The 22,770-nt window shown below is 49.5% G+C and overlaps 3 protein-coding genes across 9 annotated transcripts in view; all 3 read right to left on the reverse strand.

Annotated features, from left to right (window-relative positions):
* The window catches only part of LOC101079238 (T cell lymphoma invasion and metastasis 1), a 35,015-nt gene extending 32,809 nt beyond the window's left edge, over positions 1 to 2,206 (reverse strand). For 3 of the 6 annotated variants that reach the window (XM_029848365.1, XM_029848364.1, XM_029848360.1), the window contains exon 1: positions 1,965 to 2,205. The gene's annotated coding sequence lies outside the window, so the exon portion shown is untranslated. Of the gene's footprint in view, positions 1 to 930; positions 1,025 to 1,964 lie in introns of all 6 variants that reach the window. The other 3 variants (XM_029848363.1, XM_029848362.1, XM_029848361.1) reach the window with 2 other exon arrangements.
* An 8,660-nt stretch (positions 2,207 to 10,866) lies between these two features.
* sod1 (superoxide dismutase 1, soluble) lies at positions 10,867 to 13,084 on the reverse strand. The gene is made up of 5 exons (XM_003971323.3): positions 12,926 to 13,084; positions 12,109 to 12,205; positions 11,961 to 12,030; positions 11,298 to 11,415; positions 10,867 to 11,218 (listed from the first exon to the last, which is right to left on the reverse strand). The coding sequence occupies exons 1-5, from the start codon at positions 12,995 to 12,997 to the stop codon at positions 11,111 to 11,113; spliced, it is 465 nt and encodes a 154-aa protein (XP_003971372.1). The 5' UTR covers positions 12,998 to 13,084; the 3' UTR covers positions 10,867 to 11,110.
* Positions 13,085 to 13,464: 380 nt separating this feature from the next.
* Positions 13,465 to 22,036, reverse strand: scaf4a (SR-related CTD-associated factor 4a). Of its 2 annotated transcripts, none has more exons than XM_011611696.2 (19): positions 21,878 to 22,036; positions 20,841 to 20,924; positions 20,644 to 20,688; positions 20,388 to 20,549; positions 20,131 to 20,263; positions 19,875 to 20,011; positions 19,633 to 19,806; positions 19,476 to 19,558; positions 19,312 to 19,387; positions 19,076 to 19,240; positions 18,926 to 18,999; positions 18,633 to 18,823; positions 18,453 to 18,553; positions 18,234 to 18,347; positions 17,992 to 18,148; positions 17,788 to 17,906; positions 17,534 to 17,687; positions 17,216 to 17,365; positions 13,465 to 16,766 (listed from the first exon to the last, which is right to left on the reverse strand). In XM_011611696.2, exons 1-19 carry the CDS (start codon positions 21,905 to 21,907, stop codon positions 15,430 to 15,432), a joined length of 3,486 nt encoding a protein of 1,161 aa, XP_011609998.2. In that variant the 5' UTR covers positions 21,908 to 22,036; the 3' UTR covers positions 13,465 to 15,429. The 2 variants fall into 2 exon arrangements, with proteins under 2 accessions (XP_011609998.2, XP_003971396.3); XM_003971347.3 differs by having other exon boundaries at positions 19,476 to 19,561.
* Between the last annotated feature and the right edge of the window lie 734 nt (positions 22,037 to 22,770).

The following is a 22,770-nucleotide window of genomic DNA, read 5'->3' on the forward strand; positions in this document are numbered from 1 at the left end:
CAGGGCGACCATTCACTGGGGGAGATAATGGTTTCCCCCCCATGACTGCAGCCTCAGGCTTTCACAAAAGTCTTTGTGTGTTTTAAAAGGTGTGTGCACACACTGCAGACACACACACACACACACACACACACACGCCGAGTTTTCTTTTTTTTTAATGTGCCACTGTGAATCCCTCACGGATGGCCTGCTCAGAACTCCCTGCCAATACTGGACCTCCCGATGGAACCGGAGCAGCGCAGACAGCGGCCACAGACGGCCAGGAAATCGAAGACAAAGAGAATATCTCTGAATATCTCGCTTTTAATCCAAACACTTTTATCCAAAACACTGTTAATTAGCCGAATTGCTTTTGAATAGAGTTTCAAAGGGTGCTAAATTGCTACCTTGCTAAGTTATTGCAGCTGCTTTTCCCTAAATCATGAGGTTGGTGGTTTGGATCCGCAGCTCCTCCTGCCCAACTGTCACCACGCTGAAGTGTCACCGGGGGGGTCACAGAACCCCAAATGACTTCCAGTCGGCTCGGTCGGCCCGCTGCGGCGTCGGCGCCGGGCTGCAGCTTCTGGCAGAACAGGACCGTGAGCGTTTATCTGTCAATAAAGTTTCTCCAGACTTGTGAGGCTCCGTAATTGGGAATACGCTGTCCTGCTGGACAAAGACAGAATTCCATAACAGCGCGAGTCAAATATCTCCAATGTCACCCAACTATCGAGTTTATTGGATTTATCGCGGCCGTAAATTCCAGCGGAGTTCGTTTCCTCCCCTGAAGAACAAGTGTGAAAGTGAGCGGAGGAATAAAGACGGCAGCGACTGGGCGCCCTTTGACCTCTGGTAATCCATCGGACGTCTGGATGCCTGGAGATGACCCGAGACCCCACTCCTCCACACACACACACACACACACACACACACACACAGGGTGACACTAACTTTGTTCTCGTGTCCTCTGCCTTTAACAGCCGCTCCTTCAACACTGAACACTTTGAGTAACACTTCCTGTAGCCCATCCTCTTTGTCTGGTCCTCTTTACGCACAACAAAGAACACACACACACACACACACAGTAGGTCTGTAAGTATCACATCCAAATCAATTATTATTAGATTTCTACCTTGATTACGTGGGACCCCCCGTGCAGCTCTAACACACTGCTCCAGACACTATGGTTCTAAGTAGCTCCTCACATTTAGTCATTTAGTATTTGATACTTAACCTTGACTCAAGTCATTTAAACTTTCTGAGTGTCCAACTCGTGCTCCACATTTGCCCTTTGTGCCGCTCAAATTCAACCCAAGGAAATATCCCGTGGTTCAGCCCAGGAAGCCGGTTTTATTATCACAGCAGAAAGTAGGCAAAGTCCCAGAGTGATGATTAATGATTGATAAAGTTGCTACGTTAACACACCCAGCAGCAGCACATCTGCAGCCCCACACACACACACACACGCTCTCACACACACACGCTCTCACACACACACACGCTCTCTCACACACACACACGCTCTCTCACACACGCTCTCACACACACACGCTCTCACACACACACACGCTCTCTCACACACACACACGCTCTCTCACACACACACACACACACACACACACGCTCTCACACACAAGGCTTCCTGCAGTTGACTTCTATTTGTTTAAGTGTGTATGAGTGTTTGTGGGTGGGTCCGTTAGGAGGACGGCGGCGGGAGGACGCTGCCCGGACAGACGTCCCCCCGGTGCACAGGGTCGGGCTGTAGGAGCGCCTGCATCATGGGAACGTGCTGTGAGCTGAAGGCAACACCTTCCAGGGCTGATGTGCTCGGAATAAAGTTCTACTCTCAAGTCTTTTTCAGACAAGTCCAGCACAATGAGGACATTTGTCTTCACCCCCCCCCCCCCCACACACACACACACACACACACACACACACCCGTGTCCCTCCAAACATGCCTGAAAATAACAAATGCAGCCTTTTACCTTCAACTTTAACCTCCCAGAGTTTCCCGACTGTGGAAGAGTAAATTCCTTGTGGTGGTTGGAAGCACGTGTCCTATTCCAGGGGAATCCTCACATCAGCGAGGCATCTCTGCCCAACTCTGTCACACACACACACACACACACACACACACCAGAGCCATTACTCACACATGCTGCCTCTCGTCTTGCCTAGACCAGACTGAAGGCTGAGGAGAGGGTGTGTGTGTGTCTGTGTGTGTGTGTGTGTGTGGTGCTGCTGGGAGTCTGAGCCCGCCCTCTTTTTCTGTGGTTCTCATCTTCCGTACTGCATACACTCCCCCTCCCTCCCCCCTCGCCTCCCCTCCCCTCCCCCCTCGCCTTTCCCGCTCTCATCTCATCTCTGCTCTCTCTCCCTCTATCTGTCTCTCCCTCCCTCCCCCTCTATCTCCCACCTCTCTCTCTCGCTCGCTCCCTCCCTCCCTCTGTCCCACCTCTCTCTCTCTCTCCCACCTCGCTCTCTCGCTCCCTCCCTCTCTCTCTCTCCCACCTCTACCTCTCTCTCTCTGTCCCACCCCTCTCTCTCTCCCTCCCTCTCTCTCTCCCACCTCTCTCTCTACCTCCCTCGCTCTCTCTCACCTCTACCTCTCTCTACCTCCCTCCCTCTCTCCGTCCCACCTTCCCCTCTCTCTACCCCCCCCCCCCCTCTCCAGTTTCCACTCTTCCCAGTTGACTCCCAGCTGGTGTTGTGGGTCGGAGCCTCTCAGCATTCCCGTCCCAGTGCTGGTTGTTGTGACAGCTCACTCTGGACCAGTAATAGGAAAACATGCCACAATAAAAACACACAGAATGTCTTGAATGAACGAGTGAATGGATGGATGGATGGATGGATGGATGGATGGATGGATGGATGGATGGATGGATGGATGGATGGATGGATGGGTGGATGGATGGATGGATGGATGCTGGATGGATGGATGGATGGATGGATGGATGATTAAAAAGGACACAGTTCTAATTTCACTCTCTCAAGTCCTCGTACGTCCTCCTGACACTTTAGCTGATCCTCATCACAATGTTTGACCTCCCTGACCTTAAATCCTCCTTACTCAAGGTTATTTCTGGTGGCCACTAGAGGCCACAGCCACAGTAACCTCTCACCCCGAACAGTGACAGTTTTACATGTGAAACGTGCAGGACTGACTTCACCAGGTTCAGACACGGAGGTGAGCAGGAAGCTAATTTCATCCTTGGAAAACGTCCCTGAGAGCAGCTGATGCTCGTGTGAAGCTGCTTCACTCGGCTTTTATTTCTTTATTTTCATAACCTTTGTGACAGCTGGAAGTTGGAACGACCCTTTGTGTCGGTTTCTTCTATTTTTACAAATTGCCCATGTTCCGAAGATAAAGAACTGCTCCGATTCTTCCACTAAGATTAAAAAAGCATCGAGCCATTTGCCTCCAAATGAATCATCCGACACTGAACAAAAGAAACCAACGGAGGCATTTTTCCATCTTGTGAGACGATAACATGCTGCACTAAAACAGCGCTGCTCACTTTTGCATTAGAGCCTCTGAGGAAAAACACTGTTCCTCAGGATTGTCGTTGGCTCCAGGATGGGGGGCTTTTATGAGGGAGAACGGGGTGATTATATAAGAGGCTGATGTCTTCCTATTATCTGTGGCCCCGTTTGGAGGTATTTAACATTTATGGAAGTAACATATTGGGACAAAGGGCAGGGCGATGTAATAGATCCGCTCACAAAGGGGCCCGATTTCACACGGGAGACAGGCGCAAGCTAACAAACGTCTACACACACCCCACACCACACTCACACAACACACACACACTCACACCAACAGCAGTATTTTACCCTCAAGCATGTGATGACATTTCCTCACATATCTCAGGCAATACCACTGCAGCGCGTCTCACCCATCACTACCCTTTTGTGTAAAGCACACGTGCACGCGCACGTGCACGCGCACCGCCTGTCTGACTGTCACCACCTTCTTCTGCTCTTATCCTTTTTTTTTTTTGTCTGGCTCTGTTGAGGTTGCCTCCCGCTGTGAGTCAGATCAACAGGAAACAACCGATCCAACAACTCGAAGGGGGCGGCTGTAGTTCCCACACTCCCTCGGAAAGCCATCGGGCCGTAGAGCAATCATGGAAGGAGTGAGGCGGGCTCGGTCTGTGGAGGGTAACTGGAGGCGGGCTCGGGTCTGTGGAGGGTAACTGGAGGCAGTTGGCTGCGAGTCGTGCTGGTGCACGCACAAACAGAAGCAGCGGGACCGAGTTCTTATGTAAGCAAAGAGGCGGGTCGGAGACACACAAGGACGGCTCGTACTGACCTGTCTTCACTCCGTCGCATGCCAACACGCCGCGGCGTTTGTTCAGCACGCATTGGGCGCCAGGAGAGCAAGATGGGCGACATTTTCAAAGGCGGCGCACCTGACAGGTTTCCTGTTGATGAAACAGAATGTTTGGTGGCGTTAGCAGCGCGGCCGGATCTGCTGTCGCGCCACCTGCACACCTCATCCAGCCTTTCAGCACAAAAACTCTTTCAACCCAGATCAGACATCATCATTCTGTGTGTGGTGTGTGTGTGTGTGTGTGTGTGTGTGTCTGGCCGTGTGTGTGTGTGGGGGGGGGGGCAGTCACATAAGCGCAGAGACGATGAGTTTCCATCTATCCAGCTAAATCTAAATGAACACACTGCATTGAAATATAGACAGAAATAAAAGATACACAACACATGCTGCCACTTGGTTCTCCCACATCAAAGACCCACCTGGTCAGATTTAATAAAAATCATTATCACACGCCGCGCCAGCACGCTAATGAATAATGTATGTGCTGCTAGGTCACGATGCTAACTCTCTCCTGGCCAGCTACGGCTCTCACACCATCCAGGAAGTGATAGTTCCACAGTTTACGGTCCCCACCGGTTAATCCTACATCCCTGGCTTCATAGGGTTATGGGGGTTTATGTTTCCTAGTAGAATGGGACCTCCCTCTATACGCAGATGCACAGTGGTATACACATAAAGCAGGATGAATGCAAACACCCGCATGGAACATGTCCGCTGCAAAAAGAAATAGAGAAGGCGCCATTTGATGTGACTGGCAGAGCCTCAAACTGTAAATAGTGGGCATCAGGTTGTTTCCTGGTGACTGCAGCGAGAGAGGCTGATCTGCGACAGAGGCGAAGCCATGATGGACGGTCGGGGATGGAAGTGACAGGCTGTTAAAAGATCGGAGCGCCAGGCTTTCTCCATGGTTCTCAACAGTGATTTCCATTCACACAGCTGTCAGTCCGACCGCAGGTTCGTGCTTGATTAATCACCGAGTGTCAATCCTGCCAGGGATGTTTTACGTAGCTGGCTATCCTCGAGACAAGCCTAGCCAATCTCAAGCCAGTGTTATCCTTTGTTGGTAAAGTTTGTGCTCTGAGAGCAAGGTTCGCGCAACGCACGTTGGGGAAACATTAGCCCAAAACTAAAAAAGCCCATTAATATTCATGTGGCTATAACTCATTACCGCAGGTCGTTAGCAGTGCAGGTAATGAGAGGATACAAACGGGAACGTTGAACGCGCTCACGGTTTAATGCTTGCACAACAGCGAGGTGCACGACCTTCAGCCTAGATTGAAAGAAAGTGGACTAATAAATGTGTCTGACCTCCCAGAGACACCAGCCACATTTCCTGGCACCTCACAGGAAAAACGGACAAATCTCGGAATTCTCTGGAAACGGCGTTGTGTTCCTGCACGTTCAGACCCCCACAACCCGGCGCTAGTGCATGAGGAGGGACGGCAGCATAGCTCAGGTGGCTGCACCCCAACCCTGGCCACAAGCCTGACCCTTGGGGGCACCGGGCCGGCCCGTTCATTACCGCCCCGGTCTGGTGCCGCTAGCGTCTGGTCCACGCAGGATTCCGACTCCCAAAACACGCCTGGGCCTTGAGCCGCCTCCATACGCCAAACGTTCACCACCAAGCCTCGGATGTCAGGCAGGAAAACAATCTGAGGCTGCGGATCGGAGCTCCAGCAACGTTTCTCTTCTATGAATGAAAACTATCAATTATGAAAGGACATTTGCACAGGCTACTTCTGCTAATATTGGAGCAGCAGACCCGGTTTTAAATGCCCAGATTTCAGCTGTGTGTGGATTAATAATCATGCCTTAACTTTGCATGTTCTATTTTGTAATCTTAACCACAAGATCAAAGGGTTAACGCCCAGCATCAAAGCACTTGTGTAAGCTTCCAAGGTTTGATTCAAATGTGGGGAAAATGGGTCATAATGTGAAGCGTAAAGGTTCGTGGGTCCCCCAAAGTGAAACTCAGCCATTAAATTATGGTACAATTAAAACAAGTTATTGGAAGGGAAAAAATACGATGACCTGAGTTTTTAATTGTCAAAAGCAGTTCCTATTGCTCTCTTTAAGCATCTAATTAGAATGAGCAGGATGTCAGCCAGAGCCGGGGAGGGAGAACGGGTTAAGAGGTGGAAGATGGGGAGAAGAGGAAGGATGGAAGATGGAGGATTAAAGCAGCAGTAGGTGTAGTGTTGCTCTGAGAGATGACAGGCTGCCAGCTGCTCCCGCAGGAGAGAGGAGGAGTAATCCCAGCAAATGGAGGAGTGGAACAGTTACCACCCACATAGAGGGCCGATGAGAGAGAGACAGAGAGACTCAGAGAGAGAGACGGAGTCAAAGAGAGAGAGACAGAGTCAAAGAGAGAGAGACAGAGAGAGTCAGAGAGAGAGACAGAGTCAAAGAGAGAGAGACAGAGACTCAGAGAGAGAGACGGAGAGAGAGAGACAGAGAGTCGGAGAGAGAGAGACAGAGAGAGAGAGACAGAGAGAGACAGAGAGAGAGACAGAGAGTTAGAGAGAGAGACAGGGAGACTCAGAGAGAGAGACGGAGTCAAAGAGAGAGAGACAGAGTCAAAGAGAGGAGAGTCAGAGAGAGAGACGGAGTCAAGAGAGAGAGACAGAGTCAAAGAGAGAGAGCAGAGAGTCAGAGAGAGAGACAGAGTCAAGAGAGAGAGAGACAGAGAGAGTCAGAGAGAGAGAGTCAGACTCAGGCATGCACGATGAGTGAACATGCACGTTATGCAAAAAGTGCATGTGTAAGTCGATTTGCTATTTTATACATCTTTATCGTCACCAAAGGCTCAGGTTGCCACCGGGAACCTTTGTTGAGCCTTTCTGAGGTTTGGGACCCGGCGCTCCGTCATGACCTGCGGAACCGTGAGAGTCCGGAGCGCCGCTGCCAGTCTCGGGACAAACCTGGTCCAGTAAAAGGTTTGAGAGCAGAAGAGTTAATGAGCAGCTCCTGATCCCTGGAAGGACGGGAAAATACGGTCGGGACTAAATCCGACCTGAATGGATCCTCTTCCGGACGTCACTGCGGGAAGCGTCGGTATTCCTCGTGTAAATCTGGCTCCCTGACGGCTGTGCTGCCCAACAAAGGAAGGAGGAGACGCCATTGATGTGATCATGCTAAACAGGCCGGAGTGACATCTCATCCCTGCACACACACATTCAGCAGGCAGACGACGTGCGCCCTGGCTCAGGAGCACTTCAGCAGGCTCAGAAAGGCAAAGGGACTGGAAGCAAACCTTCGCTTTCATGGTAAATAAAAAATAAGGCCCAAAATAGCAACCTTGTGATCCTCTTTTCCCTCTGAACCGTCTCAAACCAAATATTTGTGGAAGAATACAGCCCCGATGAGTCCCTGAATGCATCACTTTGGACAACCTTCCTGTGATTCAATGAATAATCAAGCAAACATGCGGGGTGAAGAGTGTAATTTCGGGATTGCTCATCCAGAAGAGGGGAAATATGCGCATACTGACGCGGTGATTTCCTCCTTGGGGTCAGAGACCAGGCGCTCCGTTATCTGTCACGGACAGAAGAAAGAAGAGCAGAAGAAAATAAAGAGGGAGTCCAGACGGAGGGGGGGCCTGTTCCTGCGTGTGTGGCCGTTCCTGTCCTCCGTCCCAGGAACATCGCATCGCCACCCCTCCATTCCTCCGCCACTCTCCTCGCTGCAACAAAGGGCGTCTTCATTCTGCTGGGAACCACAGACCACTTCGCACATGAGGACCACATCTCGCACACACCAGAGACTTGGAGTGAAAACGTGCACACTTAAGTGCACCGGAGCGGCTCTCATGCCAGACACTGAGCAGAGCAGCCCGCCCTGCTAACAGAGGTCACCTTGCACACAACCAACACACAAGCTGCAGTTTAGCGCGGGCGAGGGCCGAGCGGCCCCGAGCGTCGGCGCTCAGACCCCTGAGCAGCACGCCGAGCGTGCAGGCGGAGCCGCACCCTTTCTTACCACACGTAGGCAAACGGATCTCTTCTGAGAAAGTGGGACGCTTCCTCTTTCTGCCTAAAATCACGATGAGGTAACATTTAAATGGGCGGCGAGTTCCCCCAGTGATGGAACCTTGCTGCTAGCTTTAGCATTTGTGCTCAACAAAACTAAAACCAAAGTGAAACCAGACCGGCAGATTTGCACTGTGGCTGAAGTCCCCAACAAGCCGTTTGGTTGCATATTAAAATAGGTGAAAATGCCAAACACACGTGATGTCCGTGCCGTTGACCAACCAGGAAGAGGAGACGCAGAAGCACCTCTGGAATGTCGCACAAGGGCAGCGTCTGGCTGCCTCTCGGCTCCCAGATCGGCTTCCTACGGAATCGTCCTAGAAGGAGTAACAGGCACTATTTTAAACAAGAGTGAGAGTTATGGCCGTGGCCAGTTAGCGGGTCACTGAGTTCAAAGGTCGTTCTCCCTGATTGCCGTTTAACCACGGATGAGAAGAGAGTAGGAGTGTGTTAAATAGGCCTTTGAGTGGTCGTGGATTTATCTCCATTCATTCCGCGCTCTGTCTGGAAGCTAATCTCCGGGAATAAAAGCCTATTGGACCATTTCCATCCATATTATGTAGGACTGTCACTCACGCTGATATTCATAATTAATTAGTCTGCTCTTTCTTTCAGATTGGGTCGTCTAAAAAACGTCTGTGGAGACAAATTGCCATTTTATGCCCAGAAAAGGTGGAAAAATCCAGACTTTTTATAGACAATGTTGAAGGAAAGAGCAGAAAGGACATAGCCCAGTTAGAATTTACCCCACGGCACTAAAGTGGAGGCATTCAAGGACTTCTCATGGTCACATGATGTGCCCGCCACCAAGCTCGGGGAGGCAAAGGTCAGGTCACAGGGATCTTGTAATTAGCCTGTCTGCCACCGCGCCGTGTCTCATAAGAGAGGCACCATTTGTGGCATCTCACCCCTGACCTGTGGCTCCTAGATTCTAAAATACCCTCACAACAGCGGTGGACCACGTACCAAGAGGGGCACTGTCACCACGGAGGCCCGAGGGGTCCCAGGGGAGCGAGCAGCAGGAGCGGGACGGTCTCGGGGCACAGTGAACGTCCACGCTAATGCATGCAAGTAGAACGAGCTGTCATTAACGAGCTGTCATTAACGAGCTGTCATTAACGAGCTGTCTTTAACGAGCTGTCTTTAACGAGCTGATTTGGTATCAGGCTGAGAAGAATGAAACTGTATCAGCTGTTGCACAAGTCAGAGCCTGTTGGGGAGTTTGAGCCAAAGAGCTTCAGCGTACATCAGACTGCTGCGGGGGGGGGCGCTACCTGCAGAAATGTGACCACACCTGTTCTTCTTAGCAGTCCTGAGCACAGAGGGGTGTGTGTGTGTGTGTGTGTTTCCAAGAACTGTTAAACACACACTCCTCCCAACTTGCATAATTTAAAAAGAAGAACCTCCACTAACGAGTCATGTTTGGGGGAACGTGGGTGGAACGGTTAGGAGCGGAACTTCCTCTTCCTTTATGTCACAACACTGACACCATCACAGTGCTGAGGAGACCCGGGAAACAGAACGGCCCAGGACTGGTGCTGGTGCTGGTGTCATGTGAATCCTGCAGCCTTGGTTAATGAAAGAAGAGACAAGAGGTCACCTTTCACCTTTGAGAGGTTGCCGGGATACGGTGCCACTCACGCGCCTGTGCACGGACGCTGTAGCCCGTCACCGCGGTCCCCATCCTGTCAACCCTCATTTATACAGGAAAAAGTAACATTTGAGGTCAATAAAACACAGATTTATGAGAGAAGCAGATTTACAGTTATTCAGAGAATATAGGAGCACATGAAAACATCTGCACGTTTTCCTGTCAACATCTGGACACTTTTATATTCAAAGATGAAATTGTGATGGGATCCAAGAGGCTGGGCTCTGCTGGCAGCCTTTATTATTCATCAGCTGCCCTCCGAGGCTATTTATACCGGCTCTTACGGTCAGTCCGCCCTCATGCTCCGATGGCTGCGTCCGTCTACAACAGTACAGACATTTCACGTGCACGCCGGCGGTTTGGAGCCTTAGAGAACAAGTCCTGCATAACCTTAAACAAAGAAGAATATTTCATAAGGTTTGTTGCGATGTGTAAGCTCTTTACCTGTGACGGTTCTTTTCTCCAACACTGGGAGTCAGGTGTGGGGCAACAGCGCCGCCCAGAGGCCGGTCGGCTCTACTGCAGGCCCACAGCCGTGAGAAGAAAAGTCTCCTTAAAGGGATTAACTTTAAATATTAGCGTGTCGGGCCACTCCAGCGCCCTGCTATAGTACAAATAGGAGGCGCTACTCTAAAATTCAGCAGTCAGTATTTATGTAAATTTACTCTTAAATACATTTTAAGGTTTAGCTTTAAATGATCCAATGAAACAACCTTGGATAAACTTGCCTCTGTACTGTTGGAACCCTTGTTCCAGGGTTCATGGGTTCAGGGTCCATGTTCTTGCCACTTTAGAGAGTTCTTTAGATAGAATTCAGCTGATTGATGCGTCAGTGCGTGTATGTATTAGAAAAAAGATCAATAATGGATTCAGACTTATTTGGCTGAGAACGTAACATTTATTAAGATTGTCTACATGGATGTTACTTGTGCGTTTCCAATTACTTGGGACCAAATCTAAACAGCAGCCACGGAAACCTTGGAAACACTGTCACAAACAGCAGAACCCTCCTGCACGCCCGACTGGGTCCAGGAGTGAAGCCACAAGGTTGAACAACTACTAGACTGGTCTCGTTAAGTGCTTACAAGAATAGTTTACACAACTTAATTTACGGGCTGATTACTGAGTGATGCCGATGACCCCGCAGGCCAAACGTCCCCCGGCGTTCCCCGTTTTCAGGCTCTCCTCGTTGCCTCCTTTTCCCAGGTCGTCGGCCTTCTCGTGGATCTTAGAAACACACAAATTCACGCCGTTCACTTCAGGCCTAAATATAAAATAAATCATAAAGAAGGAAACGTTGGCTCACCACCATGGTCCTGCCAATTATAGAATAGGGGCCAGTGAGGGTCAACATGGAGTCTTTTATGTCAATCTTGGCGATGTTGTCTGCTCCTGCAGTCACATTTCCCAGGTCTCCAAGATGCCTTGTTAGATTTAGAACAAACTTAGGAAGGTGTAACTCTTGAAAGTGCATTTTTCCACACTTGAAGCCAGAACTTAGAGATTTTTAAGGTACAACTAAACCCACAAATACTTTTAAAAATGACAATTGGAGGCATTTTAGTGACAGAGGGGATACAGAAGTCCTACCCAAAGCTACTATTTATATTGTTTATTGTATTGAGAGCACCACAGTGGGATGTGTAGAAGTGTGCGAGCACGCACGTGCAGAGCAGCAGGGGCACGGCTGCATGTGACACTTCTCACTCCAGCATTCAGAGCCTCCTCTGGTGCTACCTCAGAGGGCTGCAGCCCTACAGCCTCACCTTCCACGTGGATAATGAGGCTGCATCATCGTTCAGTGTTTCCATCTGCCAACACCAATGCCCCCACCCTCCCCCTTCAAGAGCCCAACAGCACTATTAATTATATTTTTGTTCCAGTTTAGGACTCAACTATGAAGGGGAGACACATTTGGGGCGCCCTGCATCACGCCAGGACGTTTCCTCCCAGTCCTAGTTGGACCTACCTGTCGGCATCAGTGGGCCCAGCGTGGGTCTTGTTGTGGGGGTTGTAGTGAGGACCTGCACTGATGCAACCTGGGAAAGGATTACAGAACCAATGACCATTAAAACACTCAAAAAAGGTTCATTTAAGTGCGCAGTTGGGGTTCTCACCATTCGTATTGTCTCCAAAAGCGTGGACGTGGAAGCCGTGTTCTCCGGGGGTCAGCCCTTTAATCTCCCCGGTCAGCTTCACAGGAGCAGACTCGTTCTAGGAGATGAGCAAACTAGCAGGATTAAACAGGCATTTCTGGCTCACCTAACAGCCTAAATAATGGTAAAATAATGGTTAGAAACTAAAGGTTCGAGTTGAAAAGTCCCCATTCTTGAATGGGGACTCAGGTGTTCCATTTCTTTAATATGTCGCTTTACTGGGAAAAATTACTTTAAGACGCGATTTAAGGCGACAGATGAGGGAAGCGACCAGCGATGACTCAGCAAAAATAACGGAATAAAACGCAACTCGGTCCGGGTTAATTCAGTTCTTTCATTCACAAGTTCGTTCCAACGACAGATATTTGGACACATACACCCGTCTGAAACATGCGTTTATTACCCAAATTACACGGACAACCTTGACATTATATACTTTATGTACACAATTGAACATGCGCAACAGGCGCGGCAGCCACCCGGTTATAGATTAACATGTTAGCATTGATCGTGCAAAGGTTATTAGTTTGAAAGTGCTTGTAGTTTTGTCAATGTCTAAATGTCTTGGTAAAATGAAGGCTAATTGCCTGCAGGTGATTACACGGCGTTAACGAGCCTCCGGGGAACCGGACCAACCATAATTTGATGCTCGGCTTGGTTCCAAACAACTCAGCTAGCAACTTTAGCACCGACACGCAGAAGCTTGCACGAGGTTATCGGACAAGCGTCCGTAAATGTTAAAGAAGGAAAGCGTCTCCTGCGACGCCTGACAGCTCACCTCCTGCTCAAAATACACGGTTCCGCTGGTGTCGCCCGCGCCTTTTAACACGCACACAGCCTTCATCGCCATCGTCGCAGTTGTCCCTGGAAAACCACTTACGCGCCAAGCATCGCGCTGGTGAGACAACCAAACTTAGGTAGGTGGGCGGGCTTAGTGGTGGGCCAGCCAATCAGAAAGAGAGAGAAACCGCGAGCTCGATTTTAAGTGGTCAGGAGCGATGACAGGTTAATTAACGTGGTCCGAGGCGGACCGGAAAGTCGTACTTATTATGCTTAAATGAATCGATAAATGAATAATTTATAGTTACTTATTCGGAGTTGGGATTTTAGTGTAGCAATAGATGATTTCACACAATCGATTTCTTACCAAATATTGGACTATATTGCGTAAAATGTGGAAACAATGACGTATCCAAGCATGGGCAACATGAACAGTATTATGATAGAAACAAAACTTTCATATCTTAATGAAAAACCTTTTGTTCGATCTTAAGTTTGGTTATTCAGTAAACATAAAATTAGCAGTCCAAAGAAAGCTTTGGTAAAAAAAATAGTTTATTAAAAACAATTTTCCTAATGCTGCCATATTGATTTCACGCCCATGTCTTTTGTATGTTTAACAAATCATAGAAACGTCTGTCGATATTCAAACCATTAGATTTAAAAATGTTAAAGCCAAGAGCCCCCTCCATTTGCTTCAAGTTGATTGGTTGCTTTGATATTGACAGATTAGAAACCATAAATCATCTCACTTTTAACCGTCAGTAATACAAGCGTATTATTTACAGCAGTGTAGCCAAACAACTTTATCACTTCAAATCTGCAACTGTGCTCAGTTTAAAATGGAGAAATCTGAGTGTTTCCTGTCTCATGTTAGACATGCTTCTATTTGACAAATAATGAAAAACAAATAAGCACCATAATACCATATTGTAGGTTTATGTGGACAATGAGGTTGATGTGAGACTAAAATAGAGAATGAGAAATTTAAAGGAAAGAATCGGCTCCTCTCACATAAAGCAAGTCTTTCTGTACAAATATTGAAAATACAGTTGAATTGGCCTTTGAAAGAAATTCTATTTTAGCATCAGACACAAAACAGCAGAAAACTAAGTACATACATTTAAATTAATGTTGAATGCATGTAAGATCTGACAGAAGTTTAAATTTACACATGATCACAACCTTACCTTGATTTCATTAATTAACCAGTAATGGATGACTTGAACCCATACTTAATGGGCCCTGACCTCACTCTGATAACTCAGCGTGGGCTCAAGGAGACGCGTTCACGAGCCAAATGAAGCCCCGGCTCTCTGATGCACGTTGGTCCGCTTGCTTTTACAGATTTTAAACCACAGCGGAGCAGCGTGAAACGTTCTTTTTTTTATATGCAAACCACCAAGATCCCCCCGTGGTTAATGGCCTCCAGAACTGGTGATTCTTCTACTCTATAGCTCTGATGCGCAGTCAGTCAAATATTTATCCGATTTATTCCATGATTTGGTGCCTCTGCGCAGATTTTTTAACGAAAGATTATTATGCACACAAAAATCTTTTAAGAACATTTTCTTTTCTATAAAATGACATCTGACAGAAGACTCTGAAGCACGAGAGCGATTTTCCAGACTGAATCAGGTGGAATTCATTAGATCTGGATTCTCATCAGGCCCATTAAGGATCCTCTGGAGGAACTTTGTAAACACTGAAATAAAACCACATGTACAAAAGGGGACCCGCTGACCCGCGTGTGCACCACAAACCCAACAATCACTGTACCGAGTGTGTGGTGGGATGGCGACAGCCCATTTTATACGACCTGGAATCGTTGGGTTTGAAACATGGAGAAAAAAAAAAAAAACCAAGGTTTTTTTGAACGGTGACTTCTTTCAGTGTAAGTTAACATCCAGGGAGACATTTCAGCTAGTTTGCAAATAAAATGACAGACATCTAAATACTGTCAAGTGTTGAGGGACCCTTTGTAGCACAGCATGGAGAAGAAATCAGACTAAAACAATTAAGAAAAAAACACAATGCCTCTATATTCAGTGTGTGACGTTTTGGCCAATCAATACAAATACAGATCGTTAAAAAAACAGGTGATTTTGTGGAGTGGCTGCAGTTACACAGATGAGGTTTTAAGTAAAAGTGATTTAATTGAAATCCTTTCCTCCAGCTGCCAAACATCACTAAAAGCATAAAAGCGAATGTCCGCTCAACCTAAGATGCGCAAAGCAAAGTTGATGCAAAACTCTTGTTAAATCTCACATCAGGATCCAGAGTCGACAGCCAGACAGACGTTGATCTGAGGAACGGAACCAAAGCCACACTTGAACGAAAAACACATCCTCACGTTTGTTTTCAAGGCTTCTGAGTGTCTAGAAATGATCAATTACCAACTGACAAAATGGAAATAACCTGCCAGGAGCCGCGGCTGGTTAGTGGAGAAGGTTAACCCTACAGTAACGGAGCAGTCACTAGCAACAGGAGCACCCAGGCAGTCTATGATGCTGCTTCCTGTTTTGATTCTACGCGCTCATTCTGAGCCGAGGCCTCAGAGGACGCCGGCGCCCCTGCAGGAGCGGCGGCGGCGTCCGAGGGAAGAGCTGTGAGTTCTGACTCGTGGGCCTTCTGAGAGGCTTCCACGCCTGGGTCGCTGCCCGTGTCGGCAGCAGGTTGCTCCGCGCTGTTAGAGGTCTGAATTTTTTCCATGTTTTCTAGTTCTGCCAGGCGATCGTCTCTGTCCCACCGTGTGGTCCTCTCTCGCCGTTCCGACCGCCTCGGTCTGTCCCCTTCTTTTCCAGCGGCTTCGCGTCCCCTGTCTCGACTCCCTCCGTCCCCTCTTCCCCGTTCTCCTCCCTCACCCCGTCCTCGATCCCTCTCGGCAGCATCGCCTCTTCCCCGCCCCCGTTCGTTATCCTGGCTGCTTCGCCTTTCTTTCCACCCTCGTCTGTCTCTGTCCCGGTCCCGGTCTCGGTCCCTTTCGCGGTCCCGGTCCCTTTCGCGGTCTCGGTCTCTTTCACGGTCCCTTTCCCGATCCCTGTTTCTTTCCCACCCGCCACCCCGGAGATCACCTCCATCCTCCTGCCACCCTGCGAGCCTGTCTCTCCCATCTAGTCTATCACCACCTCCCCCTCCTCGACTTCCCTCACCAAAAGAACGCCTTCCACCACCAAAACCTCTGTCTCTGTCTCGATCCCAGTTCCTCTCCCTTTCTGGCTCTCGGTCCCTGAATCCGGGTCTGTCTCCCCTGAATGATCTTCCGTCTATTTCTTCTGGCCCCTCCAGAACACGAGGGCCACCGGGTCTGAAGAATGGAGGAGGCGGGCCTTGCGGAGAAAGGCTCTGAGGTGGAGGAACTTGAGGAGGTCCATGTGCAGGAGGTGCTTGAGGAGGTCCTTGAGGAGGTCCTTGAGGAGGACCGTGAGGAGGTCCTTGAGGAGGACCGTGAGGAGGTCCTTGAGGAGGACCGTGAGGAGGCGGGACCTGAGGGGCGGGGCCATGAGAAGGAGGCCCATGCATGTGTGAGGGAAAAGAAGGCCTCATATTATGAGGAGGGGGTGGACCAAATCCTCCTTTGGATTGCTGCGGCTCATGATGCATCAGCTGAGGGTGCGGCCCTCTAGGTAATATCTGTGGGGGGATGGGAGGCATGTTGGGGGGAGAGGGGCGCGGTCCGTGAGGCGGAGGAAAACGCTGCATGTGTGGAGGTGGCGGGACTGGAGGGCGTTGGAGTGGGATTAGACCTGGCCGTGCACCGAGCAGACCACCCGAAGGGGGCAGGAGACTTCCTGGAGGACCTCCTGGGAGAGAAGCTGCAGGTCCACCTACCTGGTTGCCTGATGGAGAAGAAAGAAAGCTGAACTTCAAGAGCACACAGTTAAATTCAGCACAACCTTCACAAGTGCCCAAAGCTTTAACTTTTCTTCTTCGTCTGATGCAGGTTCGCACATTTTCTAACCACGACTATTTTTAGAGCTTTTTGTTTCACGAGCCATCACAAACAGCCGTTTCCCTCATGCTTCCTCAAACTCGGTCGCTTTGTGCTTCGACCTATAATAAAGCTGCCTAATATCACGCCGCCGAGTCGAGCGTTAGCAACAAGCGACTGACAGTTAAGGAGGAGCTCCTGAAGCGCGTCCAGTAACCACCAAGTGTTGGTTAACTGATTTACTCTTTAGAATTCAGGCAGGGTTCAAGGCTTGTTTCAAGATTCCTGAAGCCCTGTTCTGACCTACGACCTGGTGGATGTTGGAACTATACTACATGACTGACAGAATGGACTGACCTATAGGCCCCATCTGATTGTTAAAGATATTGGCAGCCTCAAGGCCTTCATCGCTCCTCCTGCTGCTCAGCCCTCCTGGGTCCAACGGTGGGTCTTCAACTTTGGAAGGAGGTGGGGGACCTAAAGTCATGGCACCTGGAGGAGGAAAACCTGGTAAAAGAAACAGGAAAAGTTACAAGTTACTGCTTTAAGGGAGTATCTAAAGAAGGTGGGCTGATGAGTACAGGGAAGTCTCAATGGCTGAAACTGGTATAAACCCTGTTATAAAGCTGTTATAAAGTCAACTGTTGATGGTAATCACACCACAGGATTTCCTACCCGGAGGCATCTGTAGGGGATTGAAAGCAGGTCTGATGAAAGGTGGAGGGGGGATGCCTGGGGGGAAGGAAGGCTGAGGCATGCCCATGGCACCGGAGAAGCCAGGAGGCTGCAGAGATCCCACGCCGACCACCGGCTGCTGCGCTGGAGGCACCTGTCAACGATCCCAACCTGGGGTTAGATGCATGACGGCAGGCAACAGCTCCAATCACCACTGTGCTGCTACCATGAACAGCAGGACAGCATGTCCTTACCTGGGGGACAGGAGCACCCACGGACATGACAGACATCTCCTCGGGGTGCTGTGCCTCTGAACGCCCATTATGGTTGTGCTCCTCTGGGAGTTCAAAAGCCTTCCTCGCTGCAGCCCACTCTGCAAATGTTGGACAGGGTTCGAATCCCTTCATTAACACACTGCTCTCAACACAAGTGTCGCCTCAAATGTCATGTTTTTGTACCTGGGGCTAAGGTCTCCACATCCAAAACTCCTCCTTCTTTGAGCTCTTCCAACTGAACCTCTCGGATTTTAGACCAGGGCACGTACGTGACGCCCAGCTCCACATCCCAGAACTGTTTCAGCTCCGATTTTATACCTTTGTTCAAAGCCCAAGCGATCTGGGGAGAAACAGAAACACTAAATGGTTCCATTTGACAGGGTTGTTACGTATTTAGACAGGAAGCAGCTGCATTGCTGACGGACCTTGATGGCTTTCTGGTTGACTTTATACGACCCTCTGCTGAGCTTCTGCAGGGCCCTGTAGGCATCCTGCCGATGCGTCATCACAATATAGGCACAGCCCCGGGGAGGGATCATCTGAGTCACCAGAGAACAAGCGGGAGAAAAATCTCAATTCCCTCCATTATGTGACGGCGTACTTGTAGACGCGCGCGGGGCTTTATTGGGCAGAGCGGGACTCACATTGATGGACTCGATCTGACCGAACTCCTCCAGTAAACAGGCCACGTCCTGCTGCTGCGTCCTCTTGTCCAACTGACCCACCCACAGAGTCGTGCTGCAAACTGGCGAAACACGTGTGAGGGAGATCACATGACACAAACGAGTTCACACCTCGTTTAACAGTCTGAGGACGAGTCTCACTGCTCAGGCTCTCGCTCTTCGGCGGTGGGAGGCCTTTCTGCCGGCGCTCGCGCTCCTTGTCCCTGTCTCGCCGCTCCTGGGAGCGAGCGTGCGGCGAGTAGTGATGGCGATCTCTTGAACGCGAGCGAGACCGCCTGTGTTTGGACATCCGGGTGCGAGAATTGGAGCGTGACCTCCTCCGCTTTGGAGACCTCGAGAGAGAGAGAGAAACAAACGCATGGAATCTCGCCACAAACAGGAAATCAGGACAAAACAGCAGCAAAAGCCGACAGAATCCAAACGATCGGAATTACCAGCAGTTTGAGGGCGACTGCCGAACATGTCGGTCCTCCCCCAGAGAGGACCGGTCCATTTCCATAGACATCTCCTGAAGCAACATGGAAGGTCGGGTTAGTTCGGAGACGGCTGCGCTGTCTCGGTTTCACGCGGTGTTACGCAATCACCTGTTGCTGATGGGGGGGGAACGCCCCTGGGAAGCCCGGCGGCCCCGCAGAACCCGGCAGGAGCTGCCCGGGGAGCGCGTGGCCCATCGGTGGCATCATCGCGGGGAAGTTTTGGCCGGGTGGCAAACCAAAAGCCTGGGGCTGCCCGTTTGGATGCAGGGGGAACTGCCAACACGTGCACATGATAAATGCCGTGCACCAAAGCCAAGGTGGCGTCTGTGGGTGTGCGCCGTTACCTGTTCCTGCGTCACGTTAAGCATCTGTGGATTAAAGTGCTCCAGGTGCTGTAAGAAGGCAGGAGGCTGCTGCATACTGCCGCCACAGAACGCCCCGTTAATCTCACACACTTAATAAACACAAACGAGCCGTCGTCATGACAACAGCCGTAAACTGATCTTACAAGGTTTGCTGCGACGCGGCTTCATCTTTCTTCGACTCTTCCGAAGCTTCCGGTTCGTCGTCGTAGTCGAATCGATCCAGCAGCTTCTGGAAACACAGGAGGACACGACAAACATGATTCTGTCAGAAGCGGAACGCGCCAGCGGTGCTTTCGCTACCTTGTCAAAGGCCGTCTTCTGCTGGCAGGGCTCAGCGGGCGGGGCGGGTTGGGGGGCGGCCATGTTCAGGCCGGCGCTCACGTTCGGGACGTGAGTGGGGACGATGTGAACAGGGAGGTGACAGTTGCTTTCAGGCTTCACTGGCTGCTGAAAGGTCTGGAGCATCTGCTGAAGCTAACGGAGCCAAGAGTTACTGGGGGGGGTCCAGGCGAGAGCACCAACCCAGACCCTGAGCGACCTACCTGCTGACCCTGCGAGGACTGGAACAGCTGCGCCACCGCAGCAATGGCATCAGAAGTTTGGAGATGAGCAGCAGATGTGGCAGTGGAGTTTGCTGTTACCGTGGTAACTGGTTCTTTGGCTGGAGTTGGGGAAGAACCTGAACAAAGAGACGCGGCACCTGATCGAGCAGCTTCCCAACAACACCACGGAACTCCACACATCATGTGGTCAAGCTGTGGTCAGCTTGTCCTAAAGATCTAGATCAAAGCTAATTACCTGGCTCGTCTGTGCCTGAGTACGGAGCAGCAGCGCTGCTGCTCGCAGCCGCCATGTCCAGGAGAGGTTGAATAACTTCGATCTTGAACACACCGTTTTTCTGCCACAGGTTCAATACCCGCACGATCTTACTCTGCAAAAGACAGACGTGAGTTGAGGGGCGGGGGGGCAGCCCTGTACATCCATTTATCGCCATTTATTACTTCAACCAGTCGTATTGCGCCTGATACTCAGCTCAGTGGCACTTCGTCACCTACCCTGTCTTCCACTGGGCAAAGGCAGAGATTCTCAAAGGTTTCTGTGATGTTTTTGGTGAATCGTGGGCCAAACACATCCTTGTCTGCTCCAAACTGATGTCTGGACTGCCTGACAATGGAATCCACCACGTACAGACCCGCAACCTTGTACTCGGGCTTACACTGGAAGAAGAGATTAAATCAGAGTTATCCTTATAAAGCAGGTTTGAGGGTATTTCTACTTACAGATAAGCCATTAGAGAATGGCCCGACTTACTTTTCTGATAAATTTCTCCACAATCTGGACCACGTGCTTGTACAGCTGACACAAAAAAAACAAACAGGCGAGTGAGGTTCGACTCTTCTACTGCCACGTTAAAAAAATAATAATCTGGGATGGTGTTTTGGAAAAGCAGAGACGACTCCAACTGTGAACGTTAGAAGCATTAAAAGAAATAGCAAACCCCTTCTTACTTTCATGGCTTTGATGGCAGATTTGGTGATGGAGATCATCTTTGCTCGAGATATCGGAGGCTTGGAGTCCATCAGTGAGAAGAGCTGAAGAGAGAAGTCACAGAGGGGGGTGATTCAAGTAGAAATGACTGAGGACACGACTCCCAGCGCTAATGGAGACTAATCGACACACTAGTTATGCTAAGCCAACTGTTCTATGGGAGCACGGAATCTAATTAGTGGTTAAAACAACACTTAGAAGATGAGCAGTGTGCACATCTGTGGCAGGAAGCTCCCAGAGCAACCCACCCTCCCCATTCAACACTTCTTTCTTGAAATAATATTATGATTGGTTCTTGAACATGATGTTTTGAAAGTAGCTGTGAAAGCCTGAAGACTTGGGAAGCCCCTTCAGAATCTGCTCATATTGGTCAATCCAAACAAACGGTGTGATTTAAAAAGCTCTCTCCTTTTTCCCCCCAATGACAAAATGAGTTGGAATAATTGCACACGGAGAATAACAGCTGGTCAGGGATTCGAACCCTGTCCTTTCTGAGCCAGTGTTACCGGTGTAGTGTGACTGGCCACCTAAATATTCCACGGCTTGACCTGTGCAGCACCGATCAGAATACATGTGGGTGTTTCACGGTGGTGGCGTGACATTATCCATACATTAGTGCCTTCGCTGGCAGCTGAGGTTTGTTAAAAAATGCCCAATAGCTGATAGAAGTGGTAGTGCTTCTGCAAGCTAACACAAACGTCGGTAAATGAAGTTTGTGCACGGCTACCTGAGCCACTGTGGACATGCAAATGGAGTGTATAAATGCTAGCAGGCGCAATAGAAAATAACTTTAAGAAATGTTTAGTATTAACGTCCCTCGCTTGGCAGGTACTATCACAGAAACCACCCAAACGCCTCCGAACCATTAAGGCCATTTAGACGGGAAGTCCAGCTAGCTAGGCCCGTTGAGCGGTGCTCCACTAGCCTCGGTGCATCACAGCAACATGTCCCGCACCTCGTTGGCTTCCTTCTATTAAACAGTTCTGGGGCGACTTACCTCGAAGTTAAAAGCGTTAACAGCCTCCATGGTTGCTAAAAGCACTAAACCGCCCCCTAAATCCCGATTCCCCCCCTCACGGAGAATATTATTTAAGGAAGGCTCGGAACAACATGTCCGCTCCCGGTAGCTAGCGGCAGTTAGCGTAGCGTCGGTAGCTGTCGGGTCGCGGTGACGCAAAGCATGATGGGATTTATTGTTGTTGTGGCGTTTGGCCGCCAGGTGGCGCCAGATGTTAAAAGATTCGGGCGAAAAGAGAATCAGTTTTCAGCTGCAGGGAAATAAACGAGCATATTTGTATCCTTTGCACTTCTTGTCAGTACTAATGAGGGACTGTGTTTAAAAGTGATTTAGCCTAACGTGGTTGTCTTTTTTTTCTATGACTTCATACCTTTTTTTCAGTTTCCACCCAATATGGAGGCAAAAAACAGTTAACTTTGACAAGTCTAATGTACTTGTCTTCAGCTTCTTGTAGTATAACTTATCTCCAATAGGTGGCGTTATAACTACATGTTTGATCTCATGTTTTTGTGTTTTGCGTCTAAACGTGGTCCATTGTCTGGACGTCATGTTATTCCCAGTCACTTCCCAAAGTGCCTCTAAATACATAAACACACTAATGGACTGAAACTAAGAGATATGGTTGTCTTTTGCAATGTCAAAACTTGAGGCTCTGTCAATTTATTAATGTAAATAATGGATTTCTATCTCCTCGCTGGGTTAAAATAATGATTATAGCAGGAAAAGAAATGGAATGTTGTGTTTCCTCGCTACAGGTGTTACTCTGATGATTCGATGTCTTTGTCTGATGGCTCGTTTCATCCTGGAACTTCTGCTGACGGAACTTGGTAAACGGATCAAGCTGCTCCTTTAATCAGGTTAAAGTGCCCCGA

This window comes from Takifugu rubripes, chromosome 15 (genome assembly GCF_901000725.2).
Source record: "Takifugu rubripes chromosome 15, fTakRub1.2, whole genome shotgun sequence".
Taxonomy (NCBI): Eukaryota; Metazoa; Chordata; class Actinopteri; order Tetraodontiformes; family Tetraodontidae; genus Takifugu; species Takifugu rubripes.